The 21,438-nt window shown below is 37.9% G+C and overlaps 1 protein-coding gene across 2 annotated transcripts; it reads right to left on the bottom strand.

Annotated features, from left to right (window-relative positions):
- Positions 1–1,807: 1,807 nt before the first annotated feature.
- LOC128732915 (peptidyl-prolyl cis-trans isomerase G) lies at positions 1,808–18,984 on the bottom strand. Of its 2 annotated transcripts, none has more exons than XM_053826366.1 (10): positions 18,890–18,984; positions 18,573–18,776; positions 9,263–9,368; positions 9,114–9,201; positions 8,544–8,573; positions 8,344–8,483; positions 4,542–4,659; positions 4,200–4,296; positions 3,939–4,142; positions 1,808–3,879 (listed from the first exon to the last, which is right to left on the bottom strand). In XM_053826366.1, exons 2-10 carry the CDS (start codon positions 18,774–18,776, stop codon positions 2,395–2,397), a joined length of 2,472 nt encoding a protein of 823 aa, XP_053682341.1. In that variant the 5' UTR covers positions 18,890–18,984; the 3' UTR covers positions 1,808–2,394. The 2 variants fall into 2 exon arrangements, with proteins under 2 accessions (XP_053682341.1, XP_053682340.1); XM_053826365.1 differs by having other exon boundaries at positions 18,845–18,953.
- Between the last annotated feature and the right edge of the window lie 2,454 nt (positions 18,985–21,438).

The raw sequence follows: 21,438 nt of genomic DNA, 5'->3' as shown, positions 1-21,438 counted from the left end.
ATAAAGAACAGATAAAAAACAATGAGCAACTTTGACAATGAAGTTCCCGCTTCACAGACTTGATACAGATTGTTAGCATCATGTTTACCACAATTGAGCTTGCTGACGTTTACCGTACGCACACATCGACGCTCGATTTGTTGTTAGATTTTAGGGTACGGGAGGGTATTTTCAGCAGGTTTCTAAATTCAGCCTATTTGCCTCTTCTTTCGCCAATAACAATACTTTGCCGGCATACAATTTTAATAGGCTATAACTATTTTCTCAAGACTGTAAGTAATCTTCTATTTTTTTTCAAAGAACGTCAAAACCACCTGTTTTTCCACTAGAACTAAGCCATAGGCCGAAAAAATAGATACCATCGCTTAATGGGCTGAAAATACCCTCCCGTGCCCTACATTGATTTTACACGTTTGTTTTTGTTTTCCCCCAGTTATACCCCGGTAAAAAACATACGTTTGAGTGAAAAACGATAAGTTTTTGTAGCCTTTTACACTAGGCTTAGCAAGCTCTATGAGTCCTGTAGAAAAACAGCGACACTGGCATTCTATATATATTGATTCTACTGTTTGTACGCGGTATTTTTACGCGACCTTCGGAATTTACGCGGTTTTTTACGCGAATTTCAGAATTTACGCGGTTTTTTCACGCGAATTTTTGAATTTACGCGGTTTTTCCATGGACTTGGTGGCCAGCCTTTGGGGGCGTACTCCCAGATCGCGGTTGGGTGTGAGAGCAAAAAAGGAGTCAAAGTTTATACATCCACTTCTACATGACTTCAGTCAAAAACATTCCATCAAGAAGATTGGCATCTCTTATTGTAAGACACCTTATTGGAATTTATGATATAAATCACCGTTTTCACCATGAGCACCTCAACCGATTTTCATTTCAAGACCACCATTGGAAAGCTGAGAAAAAATGCTATTCGTAGCACAACTACTTCTATCACAGAACGGTTGCGACTAAGAAGAGCTGAGACTAATATGCGATTATTTAGCTACTCGATGGCCTAAGTAATCGCATATCAGTCTCTACCTTAATATTTTTTTGAAACGATGATTCTACAATTGATGAAGGGACGGTAAGGGAAAATAATGAAGAAGGATTTTTTCCAGGAATGAAGGGGAAGGGTGGAAAGGAATGGGGGGGGGGGGGTAATAGGTAGCTATGCTTAACAAGTTGTCGTTGTGACTCCTATCTTTTGTCCTCTACCTTATTTTTAATTGCAATTTTCACAAAAAATGCAAAGTTTTAATAAATAAGTTATATTAAAGGTCTATTTTATTATATTATGTCGAAAAAATAGGAATAAACTGCGCTTAACAGGTGAAATAACCAAAACAAGAAAAATACCTTCAAACTCTGTTTTCTCAACTCGATGATATTGCAGATGGGACTCATATGCGATTATAGGCAGTAAAGGCGACGACAAAAAAACGGCGACTAACTGAATTTGTAAAAAAGCATGTATAAAACGTATGTCGATTGTGGTGGAAGGAGTGAACAAGGGGCCTGTGAAGAACGAATAACAGAATAGAAACGACAAAATCTGTAGTGAGGGGAACGCGGGACACTCACCTATTGTCGCTTTGATAGTGGTTTTTTTATTTCAATGACTCTCAACGGTTATGTTACTACGATGGTGCAATAGCGTGACAGTCAGAGTTGCCATAAATACAGATACTTGGGCATGCATAAATTTGGGACCCTACCGTTTTCTCCGGGTTTTTTTTTTCTCGATCTACACACTTAAAAAAAAGTGCCGAAGTCAGCAAAATTTTGCCGAGATTTGGTCAGCCGAGCGTCATAGGAATATGAAGTACTAAGTTGTTCAGTGAAATCGATATCCAATGAGAAATTCCATACCGTGTTTGCAACAATGGAATAACGAGCATTCTAATAAGAAAGTATATGTACTGTCTAAATAAAATTCGTATTGCGTGTGCGTCGGTGCAAGCAAAATCATGAACAATTGACGAAAATATTTTTATCCGGCTGAATTTTACTACCGGTCCTATGAATAGGTTGAACATGCAGAGGAGGCGCTACTGATTGTTCCACATTTTCTGTTAAATATCCTCTTAGGTAAAAATAAATTGCTTCAGCTCAGCGGCAGTTATCATTCTTGTTATTAACTTCATTGTGGATTACTCAGTCATTCAGAGATTGTTAATTTGATTGAATATTTTCGCACACGTTTCAGACTTGCATAGTTCTTTTTATCTTTTTTCGATTCAAATTTTTGTGATTATTATTGAACTATCAAATAAAGTATTTTATTGATTTATTTCATTTCAAGTAATTTATGGCAACGAAAACTTGAAGCAGTTTTTTATCTTCAATTATGTAGTCGTGCTACGTTTTTTTATATTGATAGTTATATTAATCCATTTAATTAGACGATGATGAGGATGACGATGTAGAACGGCGTCTGCTCTTCTTCTTCTTTTCTTTCTTTCTTTTGCGAGTTTTATCATCGCCAGATAAAGCGGTAGATGATGATGAACTGGAAGTATTTCGTTTGCGGCGTTGTTTTGTCTTGCTTGATATACTGCTGCTGGTTTTACCCTTTACGGTTGAAACAACTGTTTCTAGGATTTTCTGTGCTGCAACCAATTTCATGTTGTCATGTTTATGTAATTTTTCAATTGTTTCCTTCTTGAGTTTTTCTAGCTGAGCAAGTTCCAATGCGGCTTCCAATTTTTCTCTCTCTTCCTTCAACTTTTGTTTTTCTCTAGCTTTTCGTTGTTGCTCTTCAATTTCTTTTTCCATATGATTTTTCAAAAGTAATAACGTTTCGGCACGCTTCAACATTTTCTCTTTTTGTAGACGTGCTTTATCTTCTTCGGTAGGTTCTTTCTTTACAGTTGGACTGGTATCGGATTTATCTACCTTCAGTTTTGAACTTGTTGTTTTGTATGATTTTTGAGATGCTGACCTAGATCGAGATCGGTTTTTATGATAATATTCCTTAGTACGTCGTTGAGACTCTGATCGACTTCTGCTGCTACGATCATATGATTCAGAACTTTTGGAACGAGAACGATTTCTTCGGTATCGTGTGCTAGATCTTCTGCGTTCATGACTTCTAGAACGGCGATAGCGATCAAAGCGCCCACCTCTACCACGCGGTGAGAAAAACCCACGTCTTTGATTATACCACCGCCCTGTATATTGTCTCTTATTGACACTTCTGTAAGGTACTGGCGAATAATTTTTATAATCACGCCAGCGATCCCTTGAGTGACTTCTAGATAAATGCTTCTTGCGTTCTCTTGAGCGACTTCTAGAAACAGCAAATTCATTACGTTTAGTTTCACGTAATTTATCTCTTGGGTTTTTTCTATTGTCGCGATTTTTCTCTTCATTTTGACTATCTGGCATTTCGTCTTCAGGATCCCTATCCAAATTTTGTTGTTTTCCCCGATCGCTGAATTCCACACCTTTCATTTTTTTCGGCTGTAATCCGAATGCTTTAGCTATAGATTCATTTCGCGGGTTTTTAGTAATTTCCTCGCCATCTACATCAGAACCAGTCCCTTGATGTTCGTAATCCAGTGCATTCATATCTATTGGTTTATTGTTTGCATTCACTTCATTTTGATCTAAGTCATCGTCGTCTCCGATATTATCAGAAGCCGTTTCTTTTAATTGGTTAAGTTCAAAAAAGGACTTTTTTGACGCATCTTTAGCTAATTCATCGTGGCGTATTTTGCGTTCAGCTTCACGGCGCTTGATTTCTGTTTCACGCAGTCGTTTTTCTTCTTCCAGTTTTTCTAAGTCTGTCATTTTGATGGTACGCTTCTGTGCAACTTTCCAATGAATTGGTGTAAAACTCCGGGATCGAGAACGAGAACGAGATGGTGTTCGATATCGCTACAATTATCATACCTTTAAGCCTTTACTATATAACAATATATATTTGATATACTTACAAAGTTACCACGTCCTTTAATAACTCTACCACTTTTCGATACAGGAACGCGCCGTTTAGACCATCCAAAATTACGCTGTTCTCGGGGTTTCTCTCTTTCTCGTCTACGACTGCGGCCGCCGTTTTCGTCGTATTCTTCATCACTGCTTCTGTCATATTGCCTTTGCTTAACACTGCCACCACGCATAAGATATCTGTTTGATACCTGAAAAAATGTAACAACGTTATGTCTGCCCACAGAATGTTTGAAATCAGACCATACTTCAGGGATTTCGTTGGGATCTATCTTGGTAATTGTTGTTAGAGGATGTGCTTCACCGTCATCTTTCAGTTCACCTTCTTCCAGGTTACTACCATTTCTGTAAAGAAAATGCATATAAAAACAGCAATACACTCAAGTCTTTTTTTACACGGTTTGTTTTTTTCGATTACTCGAAAACTGTGCAGCTAAGGAACTATTTACAATCTACGTGAGGAATGTCGAGCTACTTCCAAATGTATTGAGAAATAAATGAATGGTCTCTAAGTTACCCCGTTCTGAATACTCAAAAAACTAAACCGTGTAAAAAAAGTACTTGAGTGTACTTGTATACACTAAGCTTACTCTTTATCGTCTTTTGGTTTTCTGTCTTTCTTTTTCTTCTTCTCTTTTTTGCGTTTCTTAGATCCTTCTACCTCTGACTCATCGGTTGAACTTGGCTTAGTTTTCTTTTTCTTTTTTTCTGCAATAAAAAAAACAGAAGAATGCAATTTGTTGCTTATTAAAATTGCTCCGTTTAAACTAATTTATATATCCACTGTGTATTAACTTAAACAAATGCTTTCAAAACTCGTTTTCGTGACCAGCGACATTGTAAGGTTGTGAAATTGTAAATAACTTCTGAACTTCTTTTAAGTGAAACTATACGAGTACAAAACAGCTTTGGCAGTCTTCACATAAATTCTTGTTCTGTTGAAATTTGAAATAGATTAAACATTTCTGCATACGTTTTTGTTTGAGGTTGTAGAGTTGTAGTATCGTGAGGTCTTTATAAATTCTATTATCTGTTGATCTAGTAAACATAGATTCTTGGATATACTATTAAATATAAAATTTTAATATTGGAAGCTTTGCCCAAAATTAAACGCGGTCGAAAGGAAACATCGCGCTAGAATTGTTGCCAGAATGTGGTAAACAAACCTGTTGTTCACGTAACTGTGTCGCCAAAGGTAACTATAATTTTATGATTTCTGTATAACCATAAAAGAGAGCATTTCGTTTTTGAGCTGTGCGGTGCATAACTTTCAATGAAACTCACAATCTATACCTATAAAAATAGATTTCTGTCTGTCTGTCGGTATATTTCTTATGGAATCGAAAACCGATCGGCGTGAAAATTTGCATGTAGGGGTTTAGGGCCGGGGAAGGTTCTTATGATAGTTAGAGATTCCTCCCCCCGAAGAGGGGGGACTCCTATACAAATGAAACACAAATTTCTGCATAATTAGAGAACTAATCAAGCAATTGGAACCAAATTTTGCAAGTGGGGCTTTTAGAGGGCAGAAATATTTAAGAAAAATTTGCAACTGTTCAGAATTAGGCACTGTTTTGAATATGGTGCTTGCACGGTACTCGAAAACTAATTGAACTCGAGAAATTTTAGACTCTTCCATAAAACATTAGTGAATAAGGCTATTGACACATTCCAGCGTTACGGGGTACTATCCCTACTATGCAGATCGGTTCCTGTTTCATCAAATCCCTGGCATTCTAGTGGTAAATGAAGTACTCCTTAAACAATTATTTTACAAGGTATTTGCCAAAAAATGGGTGAAACAGGAGGCGATTCACAGGGTAACAATGGGTGCTAATTGTGTCCCGTAACGCTGGAATGTGTCTATTACAAATATTTTATAAAGTTTTTGTCCTTCCAGTGTTGGGTGTTGATTAGTTTTCTAATTATGCAGAAATTTGTGTTTCATTTGTATAGGAGTCCCCTTTTGGGGGGAGGGGCCATGATTATATAACATTTCGCCGAATACCATTTTGCGGAACACCACTTCTCGGTTGACCATAACGCGGAATATAGAGTTTCGCGGAATACCATTTACACGGGAAATCTTTTCGTGGAAATTACCATTTCACAGGGGTCCTCTCGCAAGATCCTCTGCTCTGCGCGCATTTCCAAGATCACGCTGCCAAGCCACCAAGCGAAACTTTAACCGTGCCTGTAGTGATTTTCGAGCGTACCATTTTTTGTATAAACAGTATACTCTACGAATGCAAGAATACCTCCGCATAAATTCGATGAAATTTTGGTCATTTGTCAACTCTAAAGGTACCAGTACACTGTTTGCTTTATCGTCAAATTTTCTTCCTGTCAGAATTTGGGCAAATTTTGGTATTTGACAGACATATTTGTCTTGCCCAGCACACTGTTTGTCAAATTTGATGTCAAAAATTCGATCTGAGACGTTACCCGTGTAACAAAATCAAATAAATTTTGACATATTTTGTGGGGCCAGTACACAGTTTGCAAAACAGTATGAAATTCGTGAGATTATCAAATACATTCGGCCCGAAAATGTTTGCGCCAGCAGATTTCTGTGCAGATCAAATAGATCAAATACGCAAAAAAAAAGTACGCTCGGAAAGTGAGGCTATTCATTTAACAGGAAGCTGAAAGCCATTTTAATTTTTTTAAACACGTTTTAATACAGTCATTAATTCAAAATAATTAATACAAATTACTGCGGTAAGAAAAAATTCAATTTATATACACTGAAGTCGCTTTTTACGCGATTTTTTACACGACTATTTTTACGCGGTTTTCGGAATTTATGCGGTTTTTTCTACGCGGTTTTCGGAATTTACGCGGTTTTTACGCGGTTTTCGGAATTTACGCGGTTTTTTACGCGGCTTTCGGATTTTACGCGGTTTTTTTGCGCGGTTTTCGGAATTTACGCGGTTTCGCTTCGAACCCACGACCACTCGCTTGTCAAAGCAGACTCGGTAACCTTGCGGCTACGGAGCCCCCTGCATAGTAACATACTTGTAACAAGTTTTTAGCACGAGTGGAAAAATGCATATAATTCGATTTTTTTACCAAACTTGTACATTTCTACGCTATGTATTAACTTTACACCCTTTGGAAGTAGGTGACGTTAAATTATTGAAAAATAAGATAGAGATTCGCCGGAAAATTTTACATAAGATCACTTATATTTGGTCGGTGTTAAGTCAGACCGAACCAAGTGACAAAATTCTGATTTCGAGAAAAACGCGTTCAAAGTTGGCTGTTCTGTATCGAAACCATCTCATAACTCTGGCTGTTTGCAACATTTATGTGGTCTGATTAGAGTAAAATGCAGCCTAGAAAAATTCTTGATCGTTTGCTGTTATCAACTCATTTTTTTAAACTTTGCGATTTGGTCCGGTTCGATTTAACACCGACCATTTCATCAGTTGGCAGATCATTTTAAATTTCGTTCGGTTTTAGATTAGTTTTTCCCATAGTGCAATAAAGTGGTAATAAAGTCATTTTCAAGTTTCGAAATTACTTCGAACTTTCGAATAATCACGAGAGTGAAATACCACACTAGTCGACATAACAATGCATTATATCGCTATAATTTGTACGAATTTGTTACTTTTATTTAAATATATACAAAAGTATCCAAAACATCAAAATTTATTATGCTGATTCTATGTTGAAAATGCATCTTTTTCATTCAAATTTATTTTAGCCATGAAAATGTCCGGAAGCTTTAGGTAGACGTGTTTAAACATACTTTCGTTAACAATTCAGATAGAATTAGGCTTGCCCCAGATATTCAAAACGCCATAGCTGTCAAACTACCCATATTATTTTTTCTGGTTAAGTGATTCTTATGTAAAATTTTCCGGCGAACATTTTGAGCATATTTATTTGAAAATAAAATTGGGGGTGTTTTGAGATATTCGCATTTTTCGTTTTAAATTGCAAAAAAATGTATGATGTTGACAAAATAAATAAAAACTGATAACATCATTCGATTGCGCGCCCAAAGTATATTGGCATGTCTTCACATCAAACTGTTTCAGAAATATTTTAACTCGAAAAATGATTTTTTTTTTGAAAATCTGTAAAAAAGGAAGTAGCGCCACTGCTAGGGGGATTGATCAATCGGCATAAAACTTTGGAAAATTCGTTGTGGGGTCGGAATGAACAATTATGCCAACTTTGGTTAAAATCGCTGATGGTCGGATCCAATTTTTCCGTTTTTTATGTACGTTTGAGATGGAATGACCCATATGTCACTACAGTTGAGTATTCAAAACCATCTAATGAAAGCGCACGCTTATTGAAAATTTTACTTCGTTTTTTTTGTCTCTCTAGTACGCTGCTTAGTCCTTAAGTGAAGCATCAAGTAATAAAATTACTCACCTTTAACTTGTCTTACCAACTCACCACAGTTGGCAACTACAGCGTCTTGAAGAGGGCGGGAATTTCGATCTACCGGCAATTGTTCCAGTTGTCGCACTAAATCGTGTCCAGAAACCACGTGTCCGAAGACAACATGTACGCTGCAAGTGTGATGTAACTAGGATAAGTGAAAATCTGGTAATAAAGGTACAATCACTTACTTATCAAGATGAGGAGCAGGTTGCGTTGTACTACAATGGGAAAAGAAAGAACAAAACACAAACAAATGATTGCATATGCATTTGGATTTTAGACGGATGAAGTTCATATTTCGCTAGTTCTTTTTAAAATATATGATGTTTCGTCTCTTGGTGGCTTTTGCTATGCGGCCTTGGCATATCGTTTGCGTACAAGCCGCTGCTGCGAGCCATCACATGAACACCGTGTGAAAACGATAGAAATTGAGCACTGCATAATACCTTGCCCAATATCTATCGCATTCGGCTCGAACTATTAAGTCATGCCTGGTCCTTAGCGTTTTTGCTGCTCTGTCTCCTAAGCCATAAGACGCCACGGATATGGTCGCTAAGTGCGTTGAGGAGCTGAATCATACTGTTGTTCTATACACACAACACAAACGAGGTACAAAAATTGTACAATACTATTAAAATCTCAGAACTTCTAATAGATTTGTTTTTTTTTTGCTGAAAAGTAATGGATTAACTTGTGCTACGCAATATATATTTATACGAAGCGATATCGACAATAACCTGTTATGCAAAGTCACTTACATAAAAAATTGAGAACCGTTTGTATTCTTTCCACGATTAGCCATGGAAAGAAGAAACGGCTTGTCGTGCTTTAAAACAAAAGCTTCATCTAAAATGTTTAAGAAATGTTGTAAGTATTACTTCGATGCGATAAATCGAATTGTACAAACCGTCAAAAGTGCCGCCATAAATTGATTCACCTCCAGTGCCATTACTGTTAGAAAAATCTCCTGACTGTATCATAAAATCCTTCACAACGCGATGAAAAATTATTCCCTAAAATAAAAATCAATATTCAGCGTCCAAAGAGTAAGCTCACTTTGTTTAGGTCATTGCAAAAATAATCTATTGGACGGACGTCACGTTTAATCGTTGGTGATAGGTAGGGTTAGGCGGAGCAAGACAAATTTAATTTTTTGAAGAATAGGTATATATTTCTGGTGTATACATTTAAAAGACTTCTGAAAAATACGGGGCAAGACGATTTTTTATCAAAAACATTTGTAAATTGACTAATCTCAAGTTTTTAGTCTTGAAATGCGGTCATACATATATATTAATATTTTTTTTTAAACGATGGTTCTACAATCGATGAAGGGACGGTAGGGGAAAGCGCCTCTATGGTTCAAAGGTACAAGTACCAGCGAACCATATGCCCTGGCGGGTGTTGTGGGTTCAAATCCGGTTATAATCTCAGATTATAGCTTTGTTCGACTCATGCACCTTCCAGCATTGGACAAAAGATAGGAGTCAAAACGACTACTTGTTAAGCATAGCTACCAATATCCCCCCCCCCCCTCTCCTCACCTTTCCGCTCTTCCCCCTCCTTCACCAAAAAAAAATTTAATTTCTTTCCCCTACCGTCCCTTCATCGATTGTAGAACCATCGTTTCAAAAAAAATTGTAAATTGTTTACCTTTTTTTTTTTCGGGTTATCCAACTGGTCGCTTAATAGCGTATAAAACTCTGCGCTGGGCCCTTTTGTGATGTCAACAAAGTGTCAGGGAGACCTCAAACATCAGTTCTACCTGACGAGACAGGCACTGGCGCCCACTAAAACACTGGTAGAGCCCCAAGCATAGCCGTCACGCCTATACCCGCAGGTGGAGGCGTTTCGGCCCTGCGCGGACTCCACGAACTGACTCTAAGATCTCTCTGCCAAAGGCCGGAATGTCATATTTTAAATATAATGATAATGATGACGATGATGATAATGATGATGATGAGAAGAAAAATAATAGATCGAATTTGTAAATGTGCTGTGGACTTTTTGTGGACACTCGAGTTGCAATATGTGGTATAGTGAAGTGGAGGATTCGTCAGTCCCGCCTGACACCGGTCTTCAACCGCGCGCCCGCCTTCAGTTTTCCAACACAAACAACCACAAATGAACCAATAGGTAAGACAAATTTCGGAGCATTAGTGGTTATCAACTTATCAGGGCAAATTTAATCTTTCATCCGCTTAGCATTCACAGTGCATTCCCACGACACAAAGTAAATTGAGCGCAGCACAAGCTGGACGTTCGCGGTAGTCGACAGAAGCTTCAAAATACAGAGACTAGTCCGCCTTCCAACCCTCGAGACCAAAGTGCTGTAAAGCTCTGGGCTTAAACGTCTCTTTAAGACTCGACCCCTTCCCATCGACAGAGCCCGCGGGCGGCCATCAGAGCTCAGGTCAGTCACGGGGCCAGTGCAAAAATCCTACTCTATCTAGCAGCACCGCCTAGCCGAAACTCGAACACGCGACACGAATTGACCTAATTTTTCCATCTGCTACCTAAAAAGTGCTATTACCCGCAATCATTATAGAGTGGTCCTTCGGCATCCAATCGGATCTGGAATCCCGCTCACATCCCCTTACTAACCCTAAGCCCCCGACCAACTCAATCAATCCGACATTTTTCGGAGATATTTGTGACATTTGTGATAAATAGGGATGAATCCCAGAAAACTTCATCTATTGTCAGAGATCCCCATACTGGCCTTACTCTTAAACGGAATAAAAGCACTTTCTGAACAACGCAACAATCACATTTGGTAAATTTTTACCCCGAGTCCCACTTGAAATCACAAAAGTATTTTGATATACACCCACATTCAGAAGTAAACGTGACCGCTGTTCATTTACTGATTAGTTAAAAAGCCCTACACCACGACAAAGTTCAGGGAAAAAAAAATTGTAAATTGTTTACCGAAACAAAAATAATTCATTGTTACCTACTTGAAAAATAAATGGTTTCCTATATATTTCGAACTTAGGGACAAAAATAACCAAACGAAACGAAATAAAAATTAAATTAGACAAAAAGTAAAATATCGGAAAACTGACCGTTTGCCAGATTGGCTGCCTTGTGAATAAAATATAGGCCGGGCCAGCTAAAAACTAATCTAATCTAATCTTGGGATCATGGTGAGGCCTAGGGCCGAAAGTCTGTCCAGTCTCCATTGTGTGTAGGAGGGGTAATGACCGAACTAAGCATTGCAACTCAAGTGAACGTCATGGGATAGGAAATGATGGGTTGGGGAAGGGTAATGAAATTGTGTAGGGTGTAGTGTAGTGCATTGTAAATAAAATAAATTGCAATAAAACATCCAATTGGTACATTCCAAAACCTTACAAACAAGAATTAACCCGTATATAAAATGTCCTCCTATATCATCTCACAATGTCAATGTTTCATTTTAAATCAATTATTTTTAAAGAATTTTTATAATTTTCTTACCTTATGTAGTCCAATCTCATCAATACTCACCACCCCGCTCCACTGTTTTACCTCTGTTCTCCATTATCTCCCTATGATTTTTATGTTTGTATTTTTCCTTTGTCATTGCTTCAGTTCTTCGATGTAGGTCATTTTGTTGATTCCAATATTATATTCAATCTTCGACAGCATTTGTATGACGTGAAAATAAAATTTAAATTAATATTAATATGCAAGTTAGTAAAAATACATATCTTACAAATGTTTTAATAATGTAACATACATATACAAAATAACAGTAATTTTTAAATATTTACCTGGGAATTTCCGTTACATTAGTTACATTTATAAGTATATTTGTAATAAATAAATAAAATAATGAACATGATAATTGCAATACATGTATTTAAAAAACTGCAAAATGTTCTTATAAATATTGTTTACATTTTAGGCCACCACCAAAACTAAATGAAAGTAAATTCAAGAATACCACTATTTTCCAAATCCTGACTGCAAACATATTGCGCAACAAAAAAAAAATAAAAGAAAAAAAATTAAAAAAAAAAAAAATTACGGCCCTCATACGGGACACGTGTACCATCCCACAAGCTGTCAAAATTATCATACCACGACCTCCCCCAACAGGCATCCCTACAAACAATCGCAATTTTCCCAAAGCTGGTACATCCTCCTCTTGACCTCCTCCACCCCAAAACATATATTGGCTCTTCTAAAAAAAATATACGTAAAACCTGGACATGGAAAAATGAAAACCATGGAAGCTATAATATTTCACATACCGGCGCGCACTTCAATGCAAATAGAGCGATTACGCTCAATCGATGCTCCAATCCCTGATGACAGACTGTTGAAGACGCCGCCTTTGATGCTATAAAGTGTGACGTGTCATTGAATCGCGGCCACTCTTCCACTCCTTTGCATCAACGTGCGCGCCTTGATACAAAAACTCACAGCCCCCAAGGTCCCCATCCCAGATGAGTAAATTCGAAAAAAAAATCCCACTTTGAAAAAAAAAAAACTGTCTAGTGCACCATTCAACCATTGAAAAACTATCGAGTGGAGGCATGGCACATCATCCCGAAAGCCTGCGGAATAGCAAACATGTTCCATAGAAAGCTATTCCATGATACCATACACCATGTCCATCACCAGCGTTCAACAGCGATTCTTCCGGACCATAATACTTCAAAAAAAATCACACCCGCGACAGCAGCATCGACAAACATCTCGTCGATAGAAAAAAAATCTGATCTATCTAATAAGGCCATTGCAAATCATTTTCAAATTTTTTGTCACACCCCCCCCCCCTGGAAATTGGCTTGAAAATCGGGGGGCAAAAAAAAATAATTTGTAGAATATGAGTTAAATTTGGTTTTATAAAATCAATTGTCTGTAGGCTCTACAGCCTGAAAACCTCGAAAAATGAGTGTAGGAGTTGAGTTAACGCTTCTAGTATGAAATAGAAATGGAAGTTCAAACAGTGGAATTTCCAAAACTCAGCCAAAAACATTTTCTTTCGTTTTTGTCTTTTAGTTCGTAGATTTTTGCATGAAAAATAACAACGTATTTATTAAAAGCAAGAATAGATTTGGTTTTCATGTTCAAACTTTAAGTAAAAATGCCTAAAATAAATTTTTTTCTCGATTAAAAAAATTCTCTTTGCTTTTTTTTTCGCCCCCGCCCCCGCCTTCAGTGGCCCAACATCGGAGGGACAAAAACTTTTTTAAATATTGCAATGGCCTAACAAATAACCATAAATAAAAATAATATTTAAAAAAAAAAATAATAACCATAAATAATACACTACTATTAGAAAGTATTCTAACGAATACTAATAGTTCAAAGATGAATAGGTTTGGTTCAATTTTCCGGTGAAACCAATGTCCACCAGAGAATTTACTAAGCCCTCCCGGTGCCCTCATCTTGACCAGATCTGACTTAAAGCCATACCTGTTCAACTCCGCCGTTCAACTCATTCTACACCTAACTACATAAAGCATCTAAAATTTCTAATCTAATCCAATCTAATTCTAATTGCGTTCTATTCTACTGAAAGTTAGGCGGTTGATGAAGGACTCGACAAACCACCTACCCATGGGAGGGATAGGCCGGGCCAGCTAAAAACTAGACGCTTATCCAATAACAACAATACAGAATCTCAAAAATATAGATATCATATATGTACAAACATAGGGTGCTGTGCATGATCCATCTTGCTCCTGATCAGCTGGTAGAACACATTGTTCACATTAAGGATGATCCTTAATGTGAATATTGTTTAGTTAGTTTAGTTCTTAGTAGCAAAAATAAACGGAAAATATTCCTAACTTAGCTCGTATTCGACATTCTGCTAAGACGCTCAACGTAATAACTTTTAAATAGAGTAAAATACTTGTTCGTTTAATACTTTTGTGGTATATAACAAATTTTTATTATCCTATGTGGTTTTGAAATTATAGGAGCACACAGAAAACATATTGCTACTTTGCAGCTGCTGACAAAATATTGGAACAGCTTCGTCTTGCTCATTTTACGTATCGCGTAAGACATCCGAGGTTTTACATGCATATGTTTCTATCGAAAACGGATAAAAGATAAGCTACGAATTGTGACGATCATAAAAGAACATTAATTTAGGTACTACCACAAACTATAGTTTGTGGTACTACTGTATATGAACACATGGATTACTTTGCTCGAACTGTAAAGCCATGAATGCACGGCATGAATGTCCCTTTTCTTCAAAAGTAAAAATGGGAATATTCGCGCAATATTTTTCGAAAATTTTTCCGAATTCTTGTTTAAGCGTTACATAAGCGTTCCAGTGCGGCGTGGAACAACCTCGATGGAATAAAACGCCGCTCCAGAAAACCCACGATTTTCAAAATTTATGTACCTTTTTTTCAGAAACTACACAACGTATTGAAGCAACCTTTTTTTTGTTTTGTTGGCAGTAGCTTGACAAAGACTTTAATAACTTTTGAGCGTTGTAAATGAATGATAATTGTAAAATTAGTACTAAAATAAGCGAAAAAGACTGTAGAATCAAAATCTATACCTATAAAAAAGGATTTCTGTCTGTCTGTCCCTATGTTCCTTATAGAATCGAAAACTACTGAACCGATTGGCGTGAAAACTTGCATGTAGAGGTTTTTGGTGCTAGGGAAGGTTCTCTTGATGGCAAAAGACCCCTCCCCCCACTAAGAGGGGGGGCTCCCATACAAATCTATGCCTATAAACATGGATTTCTGTCTGTCTGTCCGTATGTTCCTTATAGAATCGAAAACTACTGAACCGATCGGCGTGAAAATTTGCATGTAGAGGTTTTTGGCCTAGGGAAGGTTCTCTTGATGGCAAAAGACCCCTCCCCCCACTAAGAGGGGGGGGGGGGGGGCTCCCATACAAATCTATGCCTATAAAAATGGATTTCTGTCTGCTCTATGTTCCTTAAAGAATCGAAAACTACTGAACCGATCGGCGTGAAAATTTGCATATAGGGATTTTTGGTGCCAGGGAAGGTTCTTATGATGGTTAGAGATCCCTCCCCCCACTAAGAAGGGGGGGCTCCCATACACATCTATACCTATAAAAATGGATTTCTGTCTGTCTGCCCGTATGTTCCTTATAGAATCGAAAACTACTGAACCGATCGGCGTGAAAATTGGCATGTAGAGGTTTTTGGTGCTAGGGAAGGTTCTCTCGATGGCAAAAGACCCCTCCCCCACTAAAAGGGGGGGGGGGGCTCCCATACAAATCTATGCCTATAAAAATGGATTTCTGTCTGCTCTATGTTCCTTATAGAATCGAAAACTACTGAACCGATCGGCGTGAAAATTTGCATATAGGGGTTTTTGAGGCCAGGGAAGGTTCTTATGGTGGTTAGAGACCCCTCCCCTCACTAAGAGGGCGGCTCCCATACAAATAAAACACAAATTTCTGCATGACGCGAGAACTAATCAAGCGAATGGAACAAAATTTTACATGTGGGTGTTTTTGGAGACAAGAATTTTTTCTATGATGAATTAGGACTATAATACATTTACTATAACTATTCGACGTTTAGCAATAGCCCGTGGTAGATCAACGGATCTCGGGGTTGCTCAAGGGACTTATTTCTTCGATCGGCGATAGCCCGATTGGGGTCGCATTGAGTACTCTAAGTCTGAAGTCAGGATGGCTTCTTTATTATTCGAAGCGTTTGCTTTTATAGTTAAATTTTGGTGGAAAATATCGGTAATGCATATCGATATTTTCCCTATTCTAAATGCATTCTTAAGGCTAAAAAGTGATAGACTACTGGGACAGAAAGATTCTTTGTTCGATACATTTGGTTCTGGAATTGTAATTTGAATCCTTACTGAACACCGAGTCACATAGGCCACCGACGGGTCGGAGAGCCAGCGCAGCAGAATGCGTGCACTTGTGAAGTGTATGCATGGCGCTGGTGCTTGCGTTCGGTGCCCGCCGTGCCTCAATACGGTCGGAGTTGTCTGTTTTGTTTTGACCTGTTGCATAATATTTGTTTACATGACGATGTGTATGGCTAGGGTAGAGTACGGATAGTACAGGACCCCTCCCCACTTAAGGAGAAGGGGGGGCTCCCATACAAATGAAATACAAATTTCCTCATATCTAACAACTAACTAAACAAATGGAACCATATTTGGCATGCGGGTGTTTCTGGAGGCATGAATTTTTTCTATGATGAATTAGGACCCCTTACCTTTTTAGGAAAGAGGGCACCCATACAAATGAAATACAAATTTCCTCATAACTCGAGAACTAATCAAGCAAATGAAACAAAATTTGACATGTGGGTGTTTTTGGAGACAAGAATGTTTTCTATGGTGAATTGAAACCTCTCCCTGCTTTAGGAGGGGGGCTCCTATACAAATGAAATACAAATTTTCTCATAACTCTAGAAGTTGGAGGAGTTGTTTTCTACTTTATTGTGAGGAAAGTTTGTATATGAAAACACCCATGAACTCCTCAGAAACTTGCAAAACTCGAGATTGTGGCAAAGGTCATCCGAGATTCACGATTTATGTACAACACAGTTTAATTTGTGGCAATACGAAGTTTGTCGGGTCAGCTAGTCTAAAATAAAAAATAATGAAATTTTAGGTTTTTATTATCTTTCTATTTCAAGCCCGAACCCGATGAGTTCGGACTTTTTTGGTGTTTCGGGTCGGAAAACCCGAGACCCGACCATCTCTACTCTGAAGCTCCAAGCTGAAGGGCCATGGAAAGCTCTGAGGCAGGCATGTCTAAACACTGAACCATGCCATACTGCGTGCTGCACCCTGCACTTGAAAAACCCCACGAAATTTATTTGAGTCGGTACGCTGCGACAGTGCCTAATGAAATAAACAGGACGCTCTGAAAAAGCACCCGCGACCCGTTTCAGTGTAGTCTTTTAGACAACGGTGTTTTAACACGTCGGAAAGATTCGGGATTGCGTTCATTTACTTCGTAAAAATTTCTCGGATATATGCTGGAGATGCTGGACAATCAGCGTGAACTGGTCTTTTTATAGCGTTAGGTCTTTGTATTCGCTTTTCTATTTCATTTACTCACATGGCAAATTGAAATAAGTATGAAGCGCATCCATGCGTGTTGGAAGCAAGAAAATATTCGCCTACGGTGGATCCCGATTTCAGTTAGCACTCGGAATTGTGCTAACCGAGAGCATTGAAAATTGGGACTGAAAATATATCAAATTCAACGCCACCGCACCAGTGTAATCCTTCCTACGCTTCGTGTTTGTTTGCTTGTACGCGAACACACCGTGCAAAACGAGCTTAAGTTTGTTGAGTTGTATTAGGCAAGGGTACCGACCGTGTAGGTCAATGAGGTTTAAAAAGGTGTGGCAGATGAAGACATTTGATGGTATTAGTAGCGAAAATCAGAAAACGACGTCAAACGACAAAAATAAACCGCGTCGGACAATGGTGTTTGTTTTTGGAGTTTGACGTCACGCTTCATCGTGATTGGTCGATTTACGATTTCTCCCACACCATGATGAAATTTCTTCATTGCACTAACACCACTTAAACAACATTGCCACACCTGTATATACCACATTGCGTGTAGGTTGGCTCAGTGTTTTGCCCATGCAAATGGGCAGCAAATTTATATATTTTTAGATATAGAATTAAGTGTAAATAAGTATCGATAAATAAGTGGTGGGTACCATAAATTATTGTCCTAGCATTATCGAAACAACAGAAATCAGTCCAGATTTGAACACATTGATCATCTTTTGAGATCATTTCAAAACTATAATGAGAAACCATTCAATTTCTAATCAAAACGATTTTAGCCGAGCTCTTGTAAAAAAAGGTCAGTAATTCATTCAGGAATCTTAGACATCGATTAATTTTACCCCAAACAGATTGAAAAAGGTCACAAAGAATGTAGATGATCCTAAAAGGAAGTACCTACCTCCTAGTTAAGCGAGAAAGGACATTTTATTTTACTTATAGTTGTCTGTCCGAATACTTTTTGGACTGCTTTTTTAGGCAATTTAAACTATATGGAATGTATGTTCAAAAAGGGAAAGTTTTTCCTCTAATTATTTCTATACATCTAAATATTGTTTTAAACATTGTTTAAAAAATTACCATTCTTTACAAACATATTAAAAAATTTACGCGCTGCTGTCCGAAAATTCTTTTGGCTGACTGTATTGATAAGTGTATTAACCAATGGTCTATGATGACTCGAGAAAACAAAAACAAATAATCAATTAATACCTTGTAATGTAAAGCCTTTCCGGTTTTTTGGCCAATTCCTTTTTCGCCAGTACAAAGAGCTCGAAAGTTTTCGCATGTTTTGGAGGCTATGTCTGGATGTAACTCGAACACGATTCTTCCAGCCGGTAAACCACCAAGAGTAATGTCGAAAAAACATCTTATTTTCGAAGGCATATTTTTTTCAGTTTCCGGATTTACTGCCATCTGTAAAACATAAAAAATGGCGTATGCGGAACGGATGAGAAAATTTGCCTTATTTATGCAATACATACGACTCTTCCACAAAACTTAAATAATGAAGTTGAAATAGTAGTTACTTTTGCATTATTGACTTCTGCGAAGCAATTCTTTCAATTGAATTTTAACACTTTTTATTTGAAATCACCAAAATCACTAATAATTCAATCTCAATGAAGCAAGACTGCAAAGCAAAGAGAGCAAACGAAAAGCAAAGCAGATAAACAAAGGTGCCAGATAATTTTAAAAAAATTTACAGCTGCAGCTGCATCCAAGGGCTTTCCAACAGCAATGATTACTAGGCACTAGAGTGACTACATACAGAGTGGCGACATGTCATCCCAAAAGTATGCAATGCTTTTTCCTGCATACGCGTTGGATTGGTCGCCTGCTCTATTGAAATGACACTGACAGGTAATTATCATTCCAATTTTGTCATAGAGCTTTCTGACAGCTCAGGCACCCCCACTAGCGAACACGAAGTAAGCGTGTACATACATGTTGTTTGCCTCATGTTGGGGAACAGCTGACGCTGGAGAAACAAATCGAAAATTAGCGATTATTAGAAGAGATGCCAGGTGATTTTTTGAAAAGTCTTCACGAATCAAGGAAAAATGTCTTCTTTCGTCTTCTTTCGGCGTTCCGTCCATTTAAATTACATGGTGAAGACATGTCTTCACATGTCTTCAAGTGAAGACATTTCACTTTTTGTACCAAAAATGTCTTCAAAGTGAAGACATGTCTTCACTTTGGTTTGTGTGTTTTGGTCAAATTTGTCATCTTGTTTCAAATTCAAGCATTGCTGGCGTTTAAGCCAGTGGAAGACGAAATTCATTCTGTGCCTTGGTGACAAAAGAATGCTTCTCTTAACCTTTGCACGGTGCCTAACCTTAACTCTGGTTTGACGTTTTTGTGTTTTGTTTTGATTGCCTTTGTAACCTAATTTTATTGCTAGTGGGTTTATTACTTGTAATTCGAACGACTTATTTGCGGAAACCGGGAATGCTCGACTTTTCTGAAGCAGAAAAATGATAGCAGGTCTGCACAACATATATTTTTGTCATTTTTGCAGTTTTTTGCTTCTGGGTCTTGCGAATAAGAAATCAAAACAAACCCCACAAATCTGTCAAACCTGGGACGAAAAAAACGCACTGACATCTGCGTGCAATGCTTTATTGTCGCCACTCTATGGCCCCGTACAGTGTAAACGCGACAGCGACGCGACACGACATCGCTCTCATGTTGCTAAATGCACCCCAAGTAACAATTCCAGGCTGATCAAACGCTTTTATAGCTGATTTTATTCAACCTGTGGCTGATCTATGGTTTAGGTTTAGAAATAAAAACCTTTTTTCAACTCTTAAACATCTAAATCTGGTGATTTTATCAAGCTTCAGGCTAATTAATAACTGCTTTCGAAGCTGCAATGAAGCTTAATAGAAACTTTTTTGCGCTTTTAAATAGCCAATTTGCGCAATGCTGTCAATTCTATTTTTAGAACGAGAAATAGTTTTGCAATCTGCTTTTCCAGTCGCTTAATCAACGCTTCATCAACCCACAGATAACAGACATCCAAGCTAGGCTTGGACCGTGTGTAAAAACTTACAACGGTTTTTCGCAAGTGGCAATAAGCAGTATGGTGGCACTGCGATCACCTAAAATGTTCATTCGAAGACATGAGCGCAAAAGCAATTTGAAGCCTGCTCACACTAACACAAAATCCTATATAGCTGGGGGCCCTAGTGTATATTAAAAGAAATCGACACCCGCTCGCTCATACAGGAAACCCCATAAGGTACACATTCGCGACTACGATGCTACACCCTTCACGATCTCTTGTATACATATTCGAGACTACGAAGTTGCTGATATTTGTTTGGTTTTTGTAAGAAAAAAAGAGAAGGAAGTATTTTTGCTATTGTTTTCCCACAAGTTTTGACAATTCGGCATGGGTTTTCGTGTAAGTGCGAACAGGCTTGAAAATTTCATTCACTTTTGTAGTCACGAATTCGCGTTGAAAGCAGTAAAAGAGATTTCGTGGCTGCTCGCACTTCCAGGAAACCTCGTAACGAACTGTCAACGTGTGAGTAACGAAAAAATCAAAAATATACTTCCCTCTTTTTTTCTCACGCCTGAACAATATCAGCAAAACCGCGAATCATAGATGTTTAGCTTTTTAGCGAGAAAAAAAACAGAAGGAAATATTTTACTTTTGACATCACGCACGCATTGCCAATCCACAATGAGATTTCGTGTGAGTGCGAAAAGAATTGAATATCCTTTTTTAGTTTCGCGGAAGAGCCTGCTCGCACTTGCACGAAATCTTAAACGGGAAGATAAACAAAAGGAAAAAATATTTCCTTCCTTTTTTGTCATGAACAAACCTCAAAATATCAGCAACACTTTGCAGAGCTGCCAGATATTTTTTAAAAGAATTATTCTTTATCGAATTTTAACGCCGAATCACAGAAACAATGATTTTGTGCATTCTGTTTCATCTATTTGGAATTATATTGATTTCTAATATAAACATATCTTTTAACCATGCCGTATTTATAATATATGTGTACAATATGTGGTAAGCTGAAAAAAGCGGGATATCTGGCAGCTCTGCCCAACACCAGCTGCA

This window comes from Sabethes cyaneus, chromosome 1, assembly GCF_943734655.1.
Source record: "Sabethes cyaneus chromosome 1, idSabCyanKW18_F2, whole genome shotgun sequence".
In the NCBI taxonomy this organism is placed as follows: domain Eukaryota; kingdom Metazoa; phylum Arthropoda; class Insecta; order Diptera; family Culicidae; genus Sabethes; species Sabethes cyaneus.
This window is presented reverse-complemented; position numbering and strand designations above follow the sequence as displayed.

Coding starts and splice junctions, on each gene's coding strand:
- LOC128732915 (XM_053826366.1), bottom strand. CDS start 18,776: ATGGCAGTAAATCCGGAAACTGAAAAAAATATGCCTTCGAAAATAAGA. Junction 9,369..18,572: donor GAAAGGCTTTACATTACAAG/GTATTAATTGAT, acceptor TTTTTATTTTAG/GGAATAATTTTTCATCGCGT. Junction 8,484..8,543: donor CCTGCTCCTCATCTTGATAA/GTAAGTGATTGT, acceptor TCACACTTGCAG/CGTACATGTTGTCTTCGGAC.